This window comes from Enoplosus armatus, chromosome 20, assembly GCF_043641665.1.
Source record: "Enoplosus armatus isolate fEnoArm2 chromosome 20, fEnoArm2.hap1, whole genome shotgun sequence".
NCBI classification, from domain to species: domain Eukaryota; kingdom Metazoa; phylum Chordata; class Actinopteri; order Centrarchiformes; family Enoplosidae; genus Enoplosus; species Enoplosus armatus.
The window spans coordinates 3,486,922-3,501,161 of record NC_092199.1 but is presented as its reverse complement, the minus strand read 5'-3'; the positions used below and the strand labels follow the sequence as shown (position 1 = coordinate 3,501,161).

General features: G+C 43.4%; 1 protein-coding gene across 4 annotated transcripts in view; it reads left to right on the top strand.

Annotated features, from left to right (window-relative positions):
• etv4 (ETS variant transcription factor 4) overlaps positions 1-13,765 on the top strand; it is a 29,328-nt gene extending 15,563 nt beyond the window's left edge. The window contains exons 5-13 of one of the 4 annotated variants that reach the window (XM_070927559.1): positions 3,507-3,636; positions 4,503-4,685; positions 4,992-5,104; positions 5,138-5,422; positions 8,413-8,481; positions 9,220-9,267; positions 10,327-10,505; positions 12,317-12,418; positions 13,256-13,765. In XM_070927559.1, coding sequence (XP_070783660.1) covers positions 3,507-3,636; positions 4,503-4,685; positions 4,992-5,104; positions 5,138-5,422; positions 8,413-8,481; positions 9,220-9,267; positions 10,327-10,505; positions 12,317-12,418; positions 13,256-13,483 — 1,337 coding nt within the window. In that variant the 3' untranslated portion in view covers positions 13,484-13,765. Of the gene's footprint in view, positions 1-3,506; positions 3,637-4,502; positions 4,686-4,991; positions 5,423-8,412; positions 8,482-9,219; positions 9,268-10,326; positions 10,506-12,316; positions 12,419-13,255 lie in introns of all 4 variants that reach the window. The other 3 variants (XM_070927560.1, XM_070927558.1, XM_070927557.1) reach the window with 3 other exon arrangements.
• The last annotated feature ends 475 nt before the right edge of the window (positions 13,766-14,240 follow it).

Below are 14,240 nucleotides of genomic sequence, written 5' to 3'. Positions count from 1 at the left end.
GACGGTAACGAATACCACAAAATAAGGAAGGAGGACGTCTGACAGGTTTCGAGTGAGGAGGAACCCTTTGACCTTATCAGTTTAGGAGGTGCTGGGAATCTGCCACGGTCTGCCCAATGGAGAAAGTGCATGCCCATGCATACACATAAATACTCACAACTTCACACACTTCTGCACTATCTCAAAATTGTCTGCTTTAAAAGGCAACAGCTATTGTGTACTGTATCTGTCTTTTCACTTCTAAACACCTTTCAGGTTCCTCACACTCTGTGCTTGAGTTCATGAACCGAGCCTCCCCCTCGGTGTAGAAAAGAAACTATGAAATATGAGGGTCTCTGTGAAAGGGTGATGTAACATTTAACAAAGCAGTTAGAGGAGGTCATATTGCCCCAAATAAAAGCAGGAAGAGAAGGGAAGCTGAAGAACATAACTCTCCCTGGATCCGTTTACAAGACTGCCACCACCTTATAAACTTTAGCGGCAAATTTGACATCATTTGGACAAGGAGATTTACTGTAATATGCCAGAGAGTTTGTAATAGTTGGTGGAGACCTGAGTTTGTTTTAATTTAAGGACTATTCTTGGAACTGGATGTTAGATTAATTCCCAAATTGGGTTTTTAGGCACGCTGGCGGTGCAGCTTTAGAGATGGCGACGTTGGTCCATTGCTTTTGTTCAAATATCTCAACAACTATCGAATGGATTGCCGTGAAATTTGGTGCAGATATCCATGATCCCCAGAGGATGAATCCTAATGATTCTGGTGGTCCCCTGACTTTTCATCTAGCGCCACTAACAGGTCAACGTCTTAACTTAAGTGGTGAATTATCTCAACATTTACTGGATGGATAGGCACACACTTTTGTATAGACATTCATGGTTCCCAGATGATGTATCGTGATATATATATATATATATAGCTTTATCAACTGATGTCTCCTTGTTAGAAAATGTGCTAATCGGAACATCAACCATCTCTATCTAATTGGAAACGCATGCGACGCAACGGACAGCAATTACAATCGCAGGCAAATACACAAACACAAAAAGCTGCCTGATGCTCATTTACCAGATTAATTAATATTCCAGAAAGGTCACACACAAATAGCTCACACACACACACACACACACACACACACACACACGCATACGCAGACCCCTCCGTCTACGGCTGACGCCGTTCCCAGGCAGGACTGTTTGAAATGGAACATCCTCATAAACCGAGAGCCACATCAAGGGCAATATTCCTGCCAATCGCATTAGTGGCTCTTCTTGGCTGCACTGTGAGTGGGCTTGTGTACACTCTCTGAGGATTGTTTGCAGTTCATGGCCATGGCAGAGAAAGGAGGGAATGTCAATAGACAAACACACTAGTATTATTAGAGCGGCAGTCATGTGCCACTCTCTGTGTACTAGCAGACGAGCTGTCGGAGGCTGGAATCCCATCGCGTCTGTCTGGGAAATCTGGGTAAATGCTCTCTAATCCTGTTGATCCTTCGCTAAAGCCAACACTTCCTCACCTGCCTGCCTGCCATGGGAGAGTGAGTACAGACCAGAAATAGGATGGGATATGATGATGAGCAGCGCTGTTTGATTGTTAGACTCTGTTTATCATTTTAAACATGTTCTCGTTCTCGGTCAAAGGCGAACAGCTTCGAGTTAAATAAACATCTAAATAGCAACAGCAAGGAATTTCAACTTTTACAAAAGCAGAAATACCAAAGAATCCTTAGATTTTAAAGCTTTTTTTTTAGCACACAAGATTATGTGTCTGTTCATGAATGGCAAACCACCAAAGCTGTTTGATCCCTTTGTCATCACTGCTTTCTCATTTTGAATACCAATTGAAAAAGCTGTACTTGTACTACACTTGTAATAAAAGAAAGTAGGGCTACATCTAACAGTTGTTTTATTTTTATTTTTATTTTATTATTGTCTGAAAATGAAAATGATATGAATGAAAATGAAAAACTTGCCAGTACCCAAAGAGATGTCTTAAATTACTTTTGTCCAACTAACAACTCAAAATATTCAATTTACAATTTTATAAATCTGGGGGGATTTGAGAAGCAGAAATCAAGTGAATGTTTGGCCTCGTTACCTTTTTATAAATGACGATTCATAGATTGTCATAATTTTTGTCAATCGACTAATGAAGTCAGCACTAAATTAAATCTTTGCTTTTTATTCCGAGGACTTTTCAGCCTTCAACTTCTTCAGTTTTAAGAGTTGCGGGAAGCTCCTGAGTGCTAGCACGACAGCAGATCCTCAAGGCTGTTTGTGGTTCATGTCACTGTAATCTTTTCTCGCTTTTCGTCCACTCTACTGGCCTTAGAGGAGCAGTCATTTCTAGCCTTACTCAGTCAGCCAGACATTTTTTTCTCCTCCTTTTTTGTGAATGGACGGCAGTATGTAATTACCTGGGCTGAGCTTTCAGTGTGGCCTGCTCCGTCAGCTCCACACCCACTGCACACACACACACACACACATTCACAAGCGCGCACATGGATACAGACCAGCCGAGATTACTAATACACACACACACAAATGCGCACTCTCACACTCATGCACACGTGCACACACATAAATACAGGCCTCCCCAGCTGGAAGTGCACAGCTGCTGCTGTTTACCCTGTCGGGACCAGAAAAACATCCTGTACAGTTCTCCGGGTGAAAACCTCCCCTCACATAATAAACACAAGCCCTCGGCACAGTTTGAAGCTCCACTTTGGGTGGTTTCTGTGGCCGTCAAGGCAAAGGTCCCCTCCAGCAGTCCTGCTTGATAGACAGTTTGGTGTGCAGGAGATTGAGTGGATGTCTTTGGGGAAACATGAACGTGAAAAATGTTGCTGAATATGTTGGACTTTGAGGGAGTACGTGGCATTATCAGGGTATCACACTCCTAAAAAGTCCTTCTCTTTTATGTTACCCTCTTTACTCAAAGGCGAAAAGCAAAGCTTACAAGCGATGGCCAACATCTGGATACCAATAGGAAAGAATGCAGAGAGACAGAATCGGTGTATATGCTGTTCTAACAGAGGTGTGACATTTGCTTTCATCAGTCCACAGACATCTCTCTGGCCCGTAGAGTTGTTTAGCTTTAAGCTTGACTTTGACAGCGGAAGTTTTGGCTGCTGTTGTGTCTGGAAGAGTGAAGAAAAGTGGACGAGGACACTTTGGGTTTCCAAATGACTGCTGGAATGCAGTCGTGTGTGAGGGCGGGTGTTTTTGTGTCCCTGTTCTCCTCAGTGTGTGTGTGTGTGTGTGTGTGTGTGTGTGTGTGTTTATACGTGTCTGTCTGCTGCCCTGTGTTTTGCAGCTGACAGTCACTTAAGCATTTTGGCTGGCACGTAAAAGAGATTCCTGTGCAGACAGAAGTATTTGCGTTTCCCTTTGAGCTTGAGGACGGTAGTATCGGGGCAGGGCTGAACGAGAACAGAATATACAAAGCCCGCTGTCAGTGTGCCAACCCTCATCTCTGTTTTCTGTTTACTGTCTCCTTTTAGCGGTGGCATTTCACAGCCCTCCGGTCACTATCAAGAAGGAACCGCAGAGCCCAGGCTCCGACCCCAGCCAGTCCTGTAGCCACAAGCAGAGCTTCAGCTACCCCAGGGGAGAGCAGTGCCTTTATGCCAGGTACCTCCAGGTTCTCCCAATAGAAGAACTAAAGTACGTGTTGTGTGGTAGTATGTTGTTGGTCATAGTCCTTAAACCAGTGCTTACCTGGTTTCAGTGTGTTTGTCCAGGTTCTTTTAACCCCATTTTTGAGATTTTGCCTCCACCCCAATACAATGATGGTGAATGGAATATTGGTTGTGTTGCTCACAGCATTAGAAAATAAAATAAAAACAATTCAACATCTTTTCCAGAAACACACACATGGCTAATCCACAGAACACATTGATAATTGTCTGTCCAGTCATTTTACAACACGTTGTTCATTGTATTGAGGCGGCTGCAGAAGTCTCAGAGATTTTATTCTATCTTGAAGCAAATAAAACCAAACTGTCTGCGTGGCTCGACACCACTAAAGGAAAGTGAGAAAATAGTTTTTTTTGGTAATTTGGGTGGACCAACCCAACATTAAACCAGTGTATTATTGTCAACATTACAATGTGATTTATTTATTTACTTACTATCACATACAGTCTTTGGTTTCTCATCTTTTCTCTCAGTTCTGGTTTCTAGATAAGAACAAAGATGTTTGTTTTTTCATCCAATGGCAGAATAAATGAAACAATGATTACTTTATTTATTTTACCATTCTCAATAACAACACTTATCCTTATTTCTCATGAGCCAGAACTGAAGTCATGCATTAGTCAGCACAGCTAAAACACTGACCACATACTTTGACCACCAAACCCCCCACCATTAGTTCTGTTTGTCGTATTGGCTGAAAACAAATGGTAAAACAAGCTCCCCTCCCCACTACTACCCTGTTGTAACATGTGCATTTATGCATGGATGCATGTCCTCATGAGTGTGGTCATGTTTTACAGTGCCTATGAGCAGAAAAGGGCTGCAGGAGGAGCTAAGAGCTCCTGCCCAGGGACCCCCATGTCTCCCATGCAGCAGCATTACTCCCCGAAACCTGCCACGGCCGGACGGCCTGATGCTGGCTACATGAACCCTGCTGCCACCTCCCAGCCGCTGCCCAGCAACAGTTACCCCATCAACGCCAGGTGACACAGCACATAAGTCTTGGCAGCAGCTGTGATTGACATTTCACCACATGCTTTATAGTTTACGTTTAAAGAAATCATATTATTATTCAGAGCAGCACTGAGTGGATGAGTATTCACTGTTGATGACATTTTAACTGTAGACATTATTACTATAAACTACCGTGAAATATGATGTGTAGAATTCTTTGAGTTGAATCTCGCAACATCAGTCAAAAAAGCTCAGTTTAGCAACAAATATATTATTTTGGAGTTATATATTGCATTGACTAATATATTTATATATATATATATGTCATTTCTCAGTTCCAGGTATCAGGGCCCTTCAGGAGACCCCATGTGCCCCCAGTTCCCACCACCAGTACAGGCCTTTCAGCGCATGCCATCTGCTCCAGCGGGACATGGTGGCAGTGGAGCTGGTGGAGGCGGGGGTGGAGGGCCGGGGGGTGGAGGTGGTGGTGGTGGCGGCGGTGGAGGTTATCATCGGCAGCACTCTGACCCCTGCATGCCCTACCTGCAGCAGAGCTTTAAGCAAGAATACCTAGACCCGTTGTATGAACGGGCAGCTCACATGGCAGGGCCAGGGCAAGGGAGCGGACCGGGACACGGGCACGGGCATGGACCACACCCCCACCCCCACCCACACCCACATCCACACTCACACGCGCACCCACACAGGTTCCCACCAGCCCACATGATGGTCAAGCAGGAGCCCACAGACTACACCTACGAACCTGGTGAGTGATACAGACTATTGTCACAATATTTCAAAACTCTGATACAGGAGAAGTCAGTTTGGGGCTACTGTAGTTTTATTTGTGTGCATAAAATCAAAATAAGAGAGTGTGCCCAATACAACCTATACCTGTGGACTTAAACTAGAATCTAGACAATGGTTAAGATTATTTATAAGGCTTATTTGGCAGTGCAATCCGCCTCAAAAAAGTCCCTTTGAAGACAAACCCTCCCCAGTGTGCACAGCGAACTCAAGAACAAAATGTCCAAAAGGCAAACAAACTTCTTCACTGTATCTAGACTCCTACCCGACTCCCTCCCTGCCTCCAAAACTCCTCCTTTCAACTCTCTGACACTTTGCAAAGAAAAGGAAAAAAAGTATTTTTTTTTCTGCTGCAGCTACACTCCTCCCTCCCTCCTTCCTTACCCCTCTCCCTCCCTCCCTCCTTCCTTACCCCTCTCCCTCCCTCCCTCCTTCCTTACCCCTCTCCCTGCCTCCCTCCCTCCCTCCCTCCCCCCTCCACTCTCTGTGAGAGAGAGAGAGAGGCAGAGGAATTTCATTGAGAAAATGGAGGGCACTGGAAAGACTAGAGTCCCTGGTGGAGTGCTCCAGGGTTTCAGGTTGCACCAGCGGCTTCCTTTTTCTGCAGGCAGATGAACTCATAATGGAAAAATGAGCGTGGCCGCAGTAACCCGAACCTCTCACTGGCTGGGCTTTGGGAGAGGGTGAGGGGAGGGAGTGGTAGGAGTGGGGGTTGACGGGGGGCATGGGGTGGGGTAGCCAGCTCAGGCGCTTTAACAACAAGCTCTACCACTGGAGAGCACAAAAACCAGCTCCTCTGCTTGCCTCTCTGAATTTAAAACAACAGGGAGTGAGAAATATAACACTCCACATACGTTGTGTCCTCATTCACCTGTGTTAAAGCTGCTATAGGACGAGCAGAAAAGCCATTGATGAGGCTCCCACAGGTCCCACATGCACATTAGTGGATAGCTACAAAGCATCCCTTCCAGCGCTGAAACCAGCATACTTCATGCACAATAAAAACCTCAGGAAAAGCGACCTAATTCTTTTCACTCTCTGTGTTTTTATACGTGCACCTTTTGATAGCACTGACGAGGAATCGCACAACCTTGAGATGGAAATAGGGAAAGTACAAAAGGATGTTTTTCTGTGGATAACTGCTGGGAGGAAGAGAAAGAATGGATTTGGTGGGGTTTCCTCAGGAGTGCCTCTGATATGAGTCTAACCAACCACAGAGGGTGATCAGACATAAAAGATCAGAGTTTATCATTCTTTTGTAGACAGTTATACAACACACCGCACTTTCATGAGAAAACACAGGGTGACAAATTTCCCTCTTTCCTCCCTTAAGGATTACCACTAGATCTCCTTGAGCACAGCCGCTCAATGAGCAGTGTGTATGAGAAGAATGATGTAAGTAGGACACAAATAAAAACAAAGGGATTAGTCATGGTCTTTAAAAACTCCAATTTAAAGTAATCAGTATAATTGGGAAACCCTTAATCTGCCACTATTTAAATGGAGTAATGTATATTTAATTTGCAGACACGTTTTTTTTTTCCAGGCAGTTAATTGGATAATTTGTGTTTTAAAGAGCTTTTGAATGAATGCACCCTGCAAACAAAACATAGGCATTAATATGGTTTACAAAGGCGACACTGCCAAATAAGCTTCAGTGATTGTTGTTTATTTACTGCTGATTTATAATGTCACCCATTTATGGTCATTCAATTGAAAGAATACTTGTAAAAAAAAAAAAAAAATTGTAAAGTCATGGGCATGTAATGGGAAAAAGGTAATGGAGCATACAAAAGATTTGTGTAAAGACAACAACGCCTGTGTTTTCTTTCAATGTCTGAACGTGAACAATGAAAGCCAAATGCCACAAGTCTGCAGTCTGGTTTTAAAAGCAGGCCTGAGAATAAGACTCCTGGTTTCACATACAAATTGGCGTTCCATCACTTAATCACTGCTATTGTGTCGCATGAAAGACACAAAATCGTCATGCCACTCAGTGCACAATTAACCCCGGTGCTCTCACACCCAATCTCCCCATCGCTCCCTGGTGGGGGCCTGCCATTGGTGCCAGACGTATTATTTACAGTATGATCGAGTGCTGCTGCCCCAGAATGGAGGGTTTGATTTTCCCCAGTGGCATCTTATCACAGTCACTGCGCTGCAGCTGCATTCCCCAGGACTGAGTCACGTCCAGAGCCCGAGGCAAAGAGCTGCACCTTTCAGTTTTTATGCTCTTGCTTGTCTCGGTCGCAACAGTTGACAGACGGTTTAAAAGCAGACAAACACATATAGAATAGTCAGTGACACACCTGTTTTTAGTTTTTTTTTATGCACGGACAGCCAAAGAAAAACATCCAAACACACACAAAGGTGAGCGGAGCAGTCACAGGATGTGGAGCACAAAACAATTAGCAATACTCCTCAGATTGCACAACTCATTATAACATAGATGTGCTCGATGTGAAGTGTTCCAACTTGCAGAGATTTTAGTTTGAGGGTTTAAGAGGAGGATTATAAAATCTATTTTGGTGAATGCATCTATTTGAGTCAATGATGTGCCCAGATAAAGTGCAGACACTGTATACTGTACCACTCCTCTGGTCTGGTGAAAGTGCTTGCTCATGGCCTAAAAATACCACCAGAGACAAGAGAAGTGATATGATAAATGCAGCGTTTGTCCTTGCCGTGTTCAGGGAGATCACACAAAATATCCATATAATACATCCACGCTCTCAAGCTGATGTTGGCTGAGTAAGCAGTACGTATAGGGTCTTTATTCACTTGAATTTACGATCAGATTAAGTGATTCTTCTTCATCAATGAACCCCCTGTGAGCGATTTCCATTCTGCCACTTTAATTGATGGTTGATTTACCTGTTTCTGGGCAGTTCATCCTGTTGTTGTACATTATTACATTTTGACCTATAGCTATTTGTGTTCCTGTTACAGATGTGCCTGGATGTCCCTCTATGTACCACCACAATGAGGGCTACCCAAACCCCCAGCACAGCAATGAAGGTAATTTTTCATTTCCTGTTTTACTGTTATTGTGATAACCTTCATATTTTCAGAGGCCTCTGCCAAATTATAGTTGAAGGGATCATAGTGATGTCAATATTGCAATTGCATGTAACCGATCTCCCCCTCTCCAATGCTTTATCTGCATTGAGCCTTCGCTGGTTAGAGCTCTGCGGTCATTGGCTAACCGGCGTAGAGTGTCCGTGTTTCCATTGGCTAACCAGCGGTGTGTCTATGTTTCCATTGGCAGAGGCTGTCGCCTCACCCCTGCCTCAAGAATCCCTGAATAAACATAACTCCTGGAAAAAGAACCCTATTTCCCAGCAAAAAAAGAAAACAACCCTTCCCTTCACTCTCATTGTTTGTCACACCATTTTGGGTAATTCAAATTCTTATTCACCAATTGTGTTCAGCATATAAGAGCTTTAGAGTGACTCCTAAAGGCCCAAAAGATGTTACAATAAGTTCACTGGCCCTGAAACTAGAAGCAAAGATCCAAGTCTCTTTCAAATGTTTCCAATATGAAATCCTATCCCTGTTACTGAAGTGCTCTAGTCTACTTAGAGTAGAGTAGTAGAGTACACACTTATTGGCTTAACGTTATTCAATGCGTGAATAGATCCTTGTATTTAGTTGGGATGGCATTCAAAGCTTGGCACAGATCCCAAATGAACAACCTGGCTGTGCCGAGATCAAGGCCCCTTGAAACTCTAACACAGCTCTGCCTTTGTTTCCCAGGCTATCTGTTTGAAAATGACTCCCGTGTGGTTCCAGAGAAGTTCGAAGGTGAGGCCGCTGTACCCATAATCCTTCTGCATTCGCACACAATTTCATTCGCACACCGCAATCCACTTGGCGAGGTGTTAGTCGGACGACAGCAGTTATAGGGGAGAAACACTAGCCATACGGTCATCTACTCCAATCTCTATACCCGACTATCATCTTATATTGACGTCAGGGATCCTTGTGTAAGAGGTACATGGGTCTTTGTGTACTCAGAAGCTTAGTTAGTGGGTTTGGTTTCTGCGCACACACGATGTAGGGCTCCTCTGTCACGGTGAGAACAGAGACCGGCAGTTTCCCATGGTGTTGTTGGTGTTGGTGATTGACGCTAAAGGAGATTGAGTGGAGAGCCCGAGGGTGTCGGCACTGGTTGAACCAGTGAAGTGTGCAAGTTCTCTGAGCGACAACAGCAGTAACTTAGCTGAGCTTCTCGTGTTCCCACACTTGTGTACAACATATCCAGTAACCGATAAACAACCAAGAACCGAACATGAATCAGTGTCTGTTTACCTACACGTTATCCAGCATTAGTAATCATTTATTGTTTTTATTTCTATCGCAAGTAGTCTTGTTCTTTCTTTTAAATATCTACGTGCTCAGTCTTACCACCTATGACCTAAAAATGTCCTATTTCAGCCTCGACTAAACACACTGCTGCCATTTTAGTTGTCAATTTGATAAGGCATTGTTAATGAGCATTTGATTCAGTTTACGTCAGTATGCAAACATGAAACTTCAAGATTAGATGTACTGGCTTTACTAGAATTCAGATACTTCCCAGCTGTTATTAGTCATTTTCCTTGTTTGTACACGTAATATAAGAACCTTTTTAGACCCTAATTTAATGATTGAATCTTAACGGTATGATGCAGATGAATGTGCTGAAAATATCAAATGAATTTGGCTGATAAACCGGTGCAACTGAAATTTACAAACATGCTTGTATTGCATGAAACTGGTCAGATTCAGTAACTCTGGGCCCATTTGCATAATACAAAGAAAGCGCTTTGACGTATGTGATCGTAACGTGCTGACCTCCGGCCTCTCGTCTCCTCGCTCCAGGTGAGGTGAAGCAGGAGGGGGGTGGTGGTGGTGTTTTTCGCGAGGGCACACCTTACCAGCGCCGTGGCTCTTTGCAGCTCTGGCAGTTCCTGGTGGCCCTGCTGGACGACCCGGGCAATGCCCACTTCATTGCGTGGACCGGCCGCGGCATGGAGTTCAAACTCATTGAACCCGAAGAGGTACGTCTGAAACTATCTTTCCTTTAATGAAACATTTTATTTATTTATTCAGATAACATTGTAGGAAAATTGTGTGTCCAAACAGCAGGAGTAGAGGTGCTGTCACACAGCATTTAATTGATTTAATTAATTTAATTTAATGCCTGTTTGAAGCAGATCCTTCACTTTATCATGAGTAAAGAATGTGAGCAATGATCATCGATGGGGGTCCAATGTTGAGGCTGTGACAACATCTGTGGAACTGCTTGACTTTGGGTTTACAGCTCACACACGTCTTGGTGTTTACTGGAGCCTGCAAATCCAGTGTGATGTCTGTTAGCTATTGAGGCCTTAATGTTTTGTGAAATGAGTTCAATACAGTCTGAGGAATGTTTTTGTAGCCAGCATTCATTAATCGAACAGCATCTCAAGGCCCTTATGCATTTGGGTCAGGTTTTGGTGGCTGCTCGGTGTGAACCCAAACAAAAAAAGGAATTATTATTGCACAGAAATAAAAGACTGTAGTAATACCGTCACCTTAAATGTTTGAGTTAAAGACCATTTAAAATGCATCAGCACTATTTTTAGTCGGTATTACCGTACGGCCTTATCCACAGATAGTGGAGAAGTGTTGATAGGGATCACGACGTTAATATAAATCGGATAAGGACAGCACAGGAGTTATTCTCGGAATGAATTTATGTTAGCAGGGTTTTAAGGCGCTACCTAGATTGGAGCGATTAGATGTGAGATTTGGCCACTTTCCTCGTAGGTCTATTCTCTGATCCATCTTCCATTAGTCCCCCATTCATTATTCAGCACATGAAACGCTGGATTGATAAATGAAGGACAAGCGCTATCAAGGAATCATCCAACACCCCCGTTCTCTCTCACCTCCTCACATTTCTTTAGTCGAGACATTTTTGCGATGTTTAAGTCTGCAATTTGATTGGACGTAGCAGACAGCGTCCATTTAGGTGGGTCCTAATACGGATAGGTCTATACTGTGTTTTCCATTATCTTTTTACTGTACATTAAAAATGAATGGGGTAAGAGTTTTACAAGAGCAATTAGGGCTGAGAGCACACTCAGAGATCAAACAGGGCTGCTGGCTTGATGGCCACTGTGGGATACAACCTGTCTCTTCCTGAGTCATGAATCTCAGTGTCTCCCTCCCCCCAGCTTTTTGGTTTCTTCCACTATCTCAGATGTTTGTCAACACAAAGATCGTTCACTGTCGCGAAATGATTTGACTTACATGCCCTTGCCTGTGTGGGGTTGTTGTGAGACACTCATTTTCTATCAGGGGTTAGTGGTCCCTCGTCAGCTGAGGGTTCAATTTTGGGTTGGGAGTGTATTTCATGGCCTGCCTCTGACAACCAGCCATGACTCCTATTTCACTGTGAACACTGTGGGACTCTGGTTGCATTCAAGTGGTAATGGGTTACATAAAAAGGAAGTGAATCCACATGTAGGGACTCGCCCTGGTCTTGGCATGTTGATGCTGTTGAGTTAAAAGTGTAGCGAGGGCTTTGACTTGCAACCGAGGACCCCTAGTGGTCACAGTGTGGAAATGCACACAACTGTGTCTAATTAAGATTTTGGGAATATGAACTTCAGGGGGAAAAAAAATGCTGACACAAACTATTCTCCTCTGTTGACGTGTCATTTGAGGAAGAATATATTCTTAAACTCTTCAAAAGCATGAAAATAAGCAGTCACCTTTAAATGAATCTCACCAGAGCTGAACTATGCCAGACGTGTAAACCACAGCCATTTCCTTTTCTGCCTCCTTCTCCCCTCCTCTGCCTCCTCGTTCTCCTCCTCCTCAGGTTGCCAGGCTGTGGGGCATGCAGAAGAACCGTCCAGCCATGAACTACGACAAGCTCAGCCGCTCTCTGCGCTATTACTACGAGAAGGGAATCATGCAGAAGGTACGAAACACAGCCTTCTTCATATTGTGAGCTCAGAGAATGTGTCATTTAAAATTTTGAGATATTATATTCTTTTAAGTTTACCAGTACTGTCTCCAAAAGTCAAAATCTTCATTATGTCTTCATAGTAGAGTAACTGCAACAGGTTCACTTATATCAGTCTATAGTACCCCCTTTTTATTATATAACACACCCTTTATCAAGGCTTTAGAAGTTGTAAGTAATGCCTTTTTATTTTTTTACTAATGCTTTATAGATCAGTTATAAGCCATTAATAAGAACAACTTTTGGGTTGCCAGGTTGTAAATAATCCCTTTGTCTGGCACAACAATCCACAAAGTCTGCAGTTGTAAATGTTAATAAACTGTTTTATAAATAGATTTTGGTCCCGATAGTCTGCAGATATTTTCCAAATGATTAATTGGAGAGGGTCTTCCTGATAGATTAAAGAGCTAGCTAAAAAGACAAAATTATCTGGCACTGGGCAGAATTAAAACTGGGTTGCAGTGGCCAGTATGTGAGTCAAATTAAATGCTGATTAATCCCACTAAATCAACACAAATCACAGCTGATTAACTTTTGTCAGACGATGACTGGGTCACGGCATCCACGCCTCTTTTGTGATGCAGATCCGATTATTTACTGGATATCTAAACAGGGAGAAACCACATACAGTCTCTGTCTATGACTGGCCCAAGTCTTACCTGGTCATTTAACAGAGATCTTTGTTACGCACATATGAGGCTCAAATTGGCTAAATAACTGAAGTCTGGACACGCGTTGAATGTTTCTTCATATACATTCCTATATGACTCAAGCCGCCCCCTCTCCTTCCAGGTGGCAGGGGAGCGCTATGTTTACAAGTTTGTGTGTGAGCCCGAGGCCCTCATCTCCCTGGCCTTCCCCGACAATCAGCGGCCCAGCCTGAAGGCTGAGTTCGAGCGCTACGTCAACGAGGAGGACACGGTGCCCCTGTCCCACCTGGATGAGGGAGTGCCCTACAACACGGAACAAGCCCCCCAAAACATGGGCCCCCAGCCCTACTCCAAAGGCTACATGTACTAAAGCCAGCCCCCACCCCTCCCTCTTTTCTCCCCACCCTCAGAAATCTTCCTGTTGTACCAACCCATCATCATACACACCCCTGAAACCCCATGCACCTCTTGCACATGCCCACCCCATCCACTTGTATATAAGGCTATGGTGTTTTTTGTTTTAAATTAATCTCATTAGGGATTTCCTTTTGTTTTGTTTTTAAGAGCTGCATTCCTCTCACATCTGAGGCCTATTCAATCCATAAACATGACTGTGGTTGAAGAGATTGCTTAATAAACACCCATAATAATACCCAAACTGAAGTCCAGACTATTCTTTCCTGTGTTTTTGTTATGACTCGCATGTGGGTATTCTTTAACTTGTCCCCCCTTTTCCCCCTTTTATGAGCGAATAAAATTAAAATTAAGTGATTAAACTTCTCAGGCTGTTTAAGAGGAACATCATCATCATCATTTCAGGAAATGTGCTTATTTGCTTTCTTGCTGAAAGTTGTTTCCCCAATTCCAGTCTTTGTGCTAAGCTAAGCTAAGCTAATCAACAGCTTCATATTAACTGTACAGAAAAATTTCCCAAAATGTCGAACTACTCCTTTAACCGCTGTTTCAGTTTTAACACCTTCCACACTCACTGAATATTATTAATATTCATATTTGACCATATTCATGCAGACAAGACGGGATCATTAAGAGGCAACAAAAATAAAAATGCATCCAGTGTTTATCTGTCAAGACTGCAATAAAAAAAGAAGTCTAAATCACTTATATGT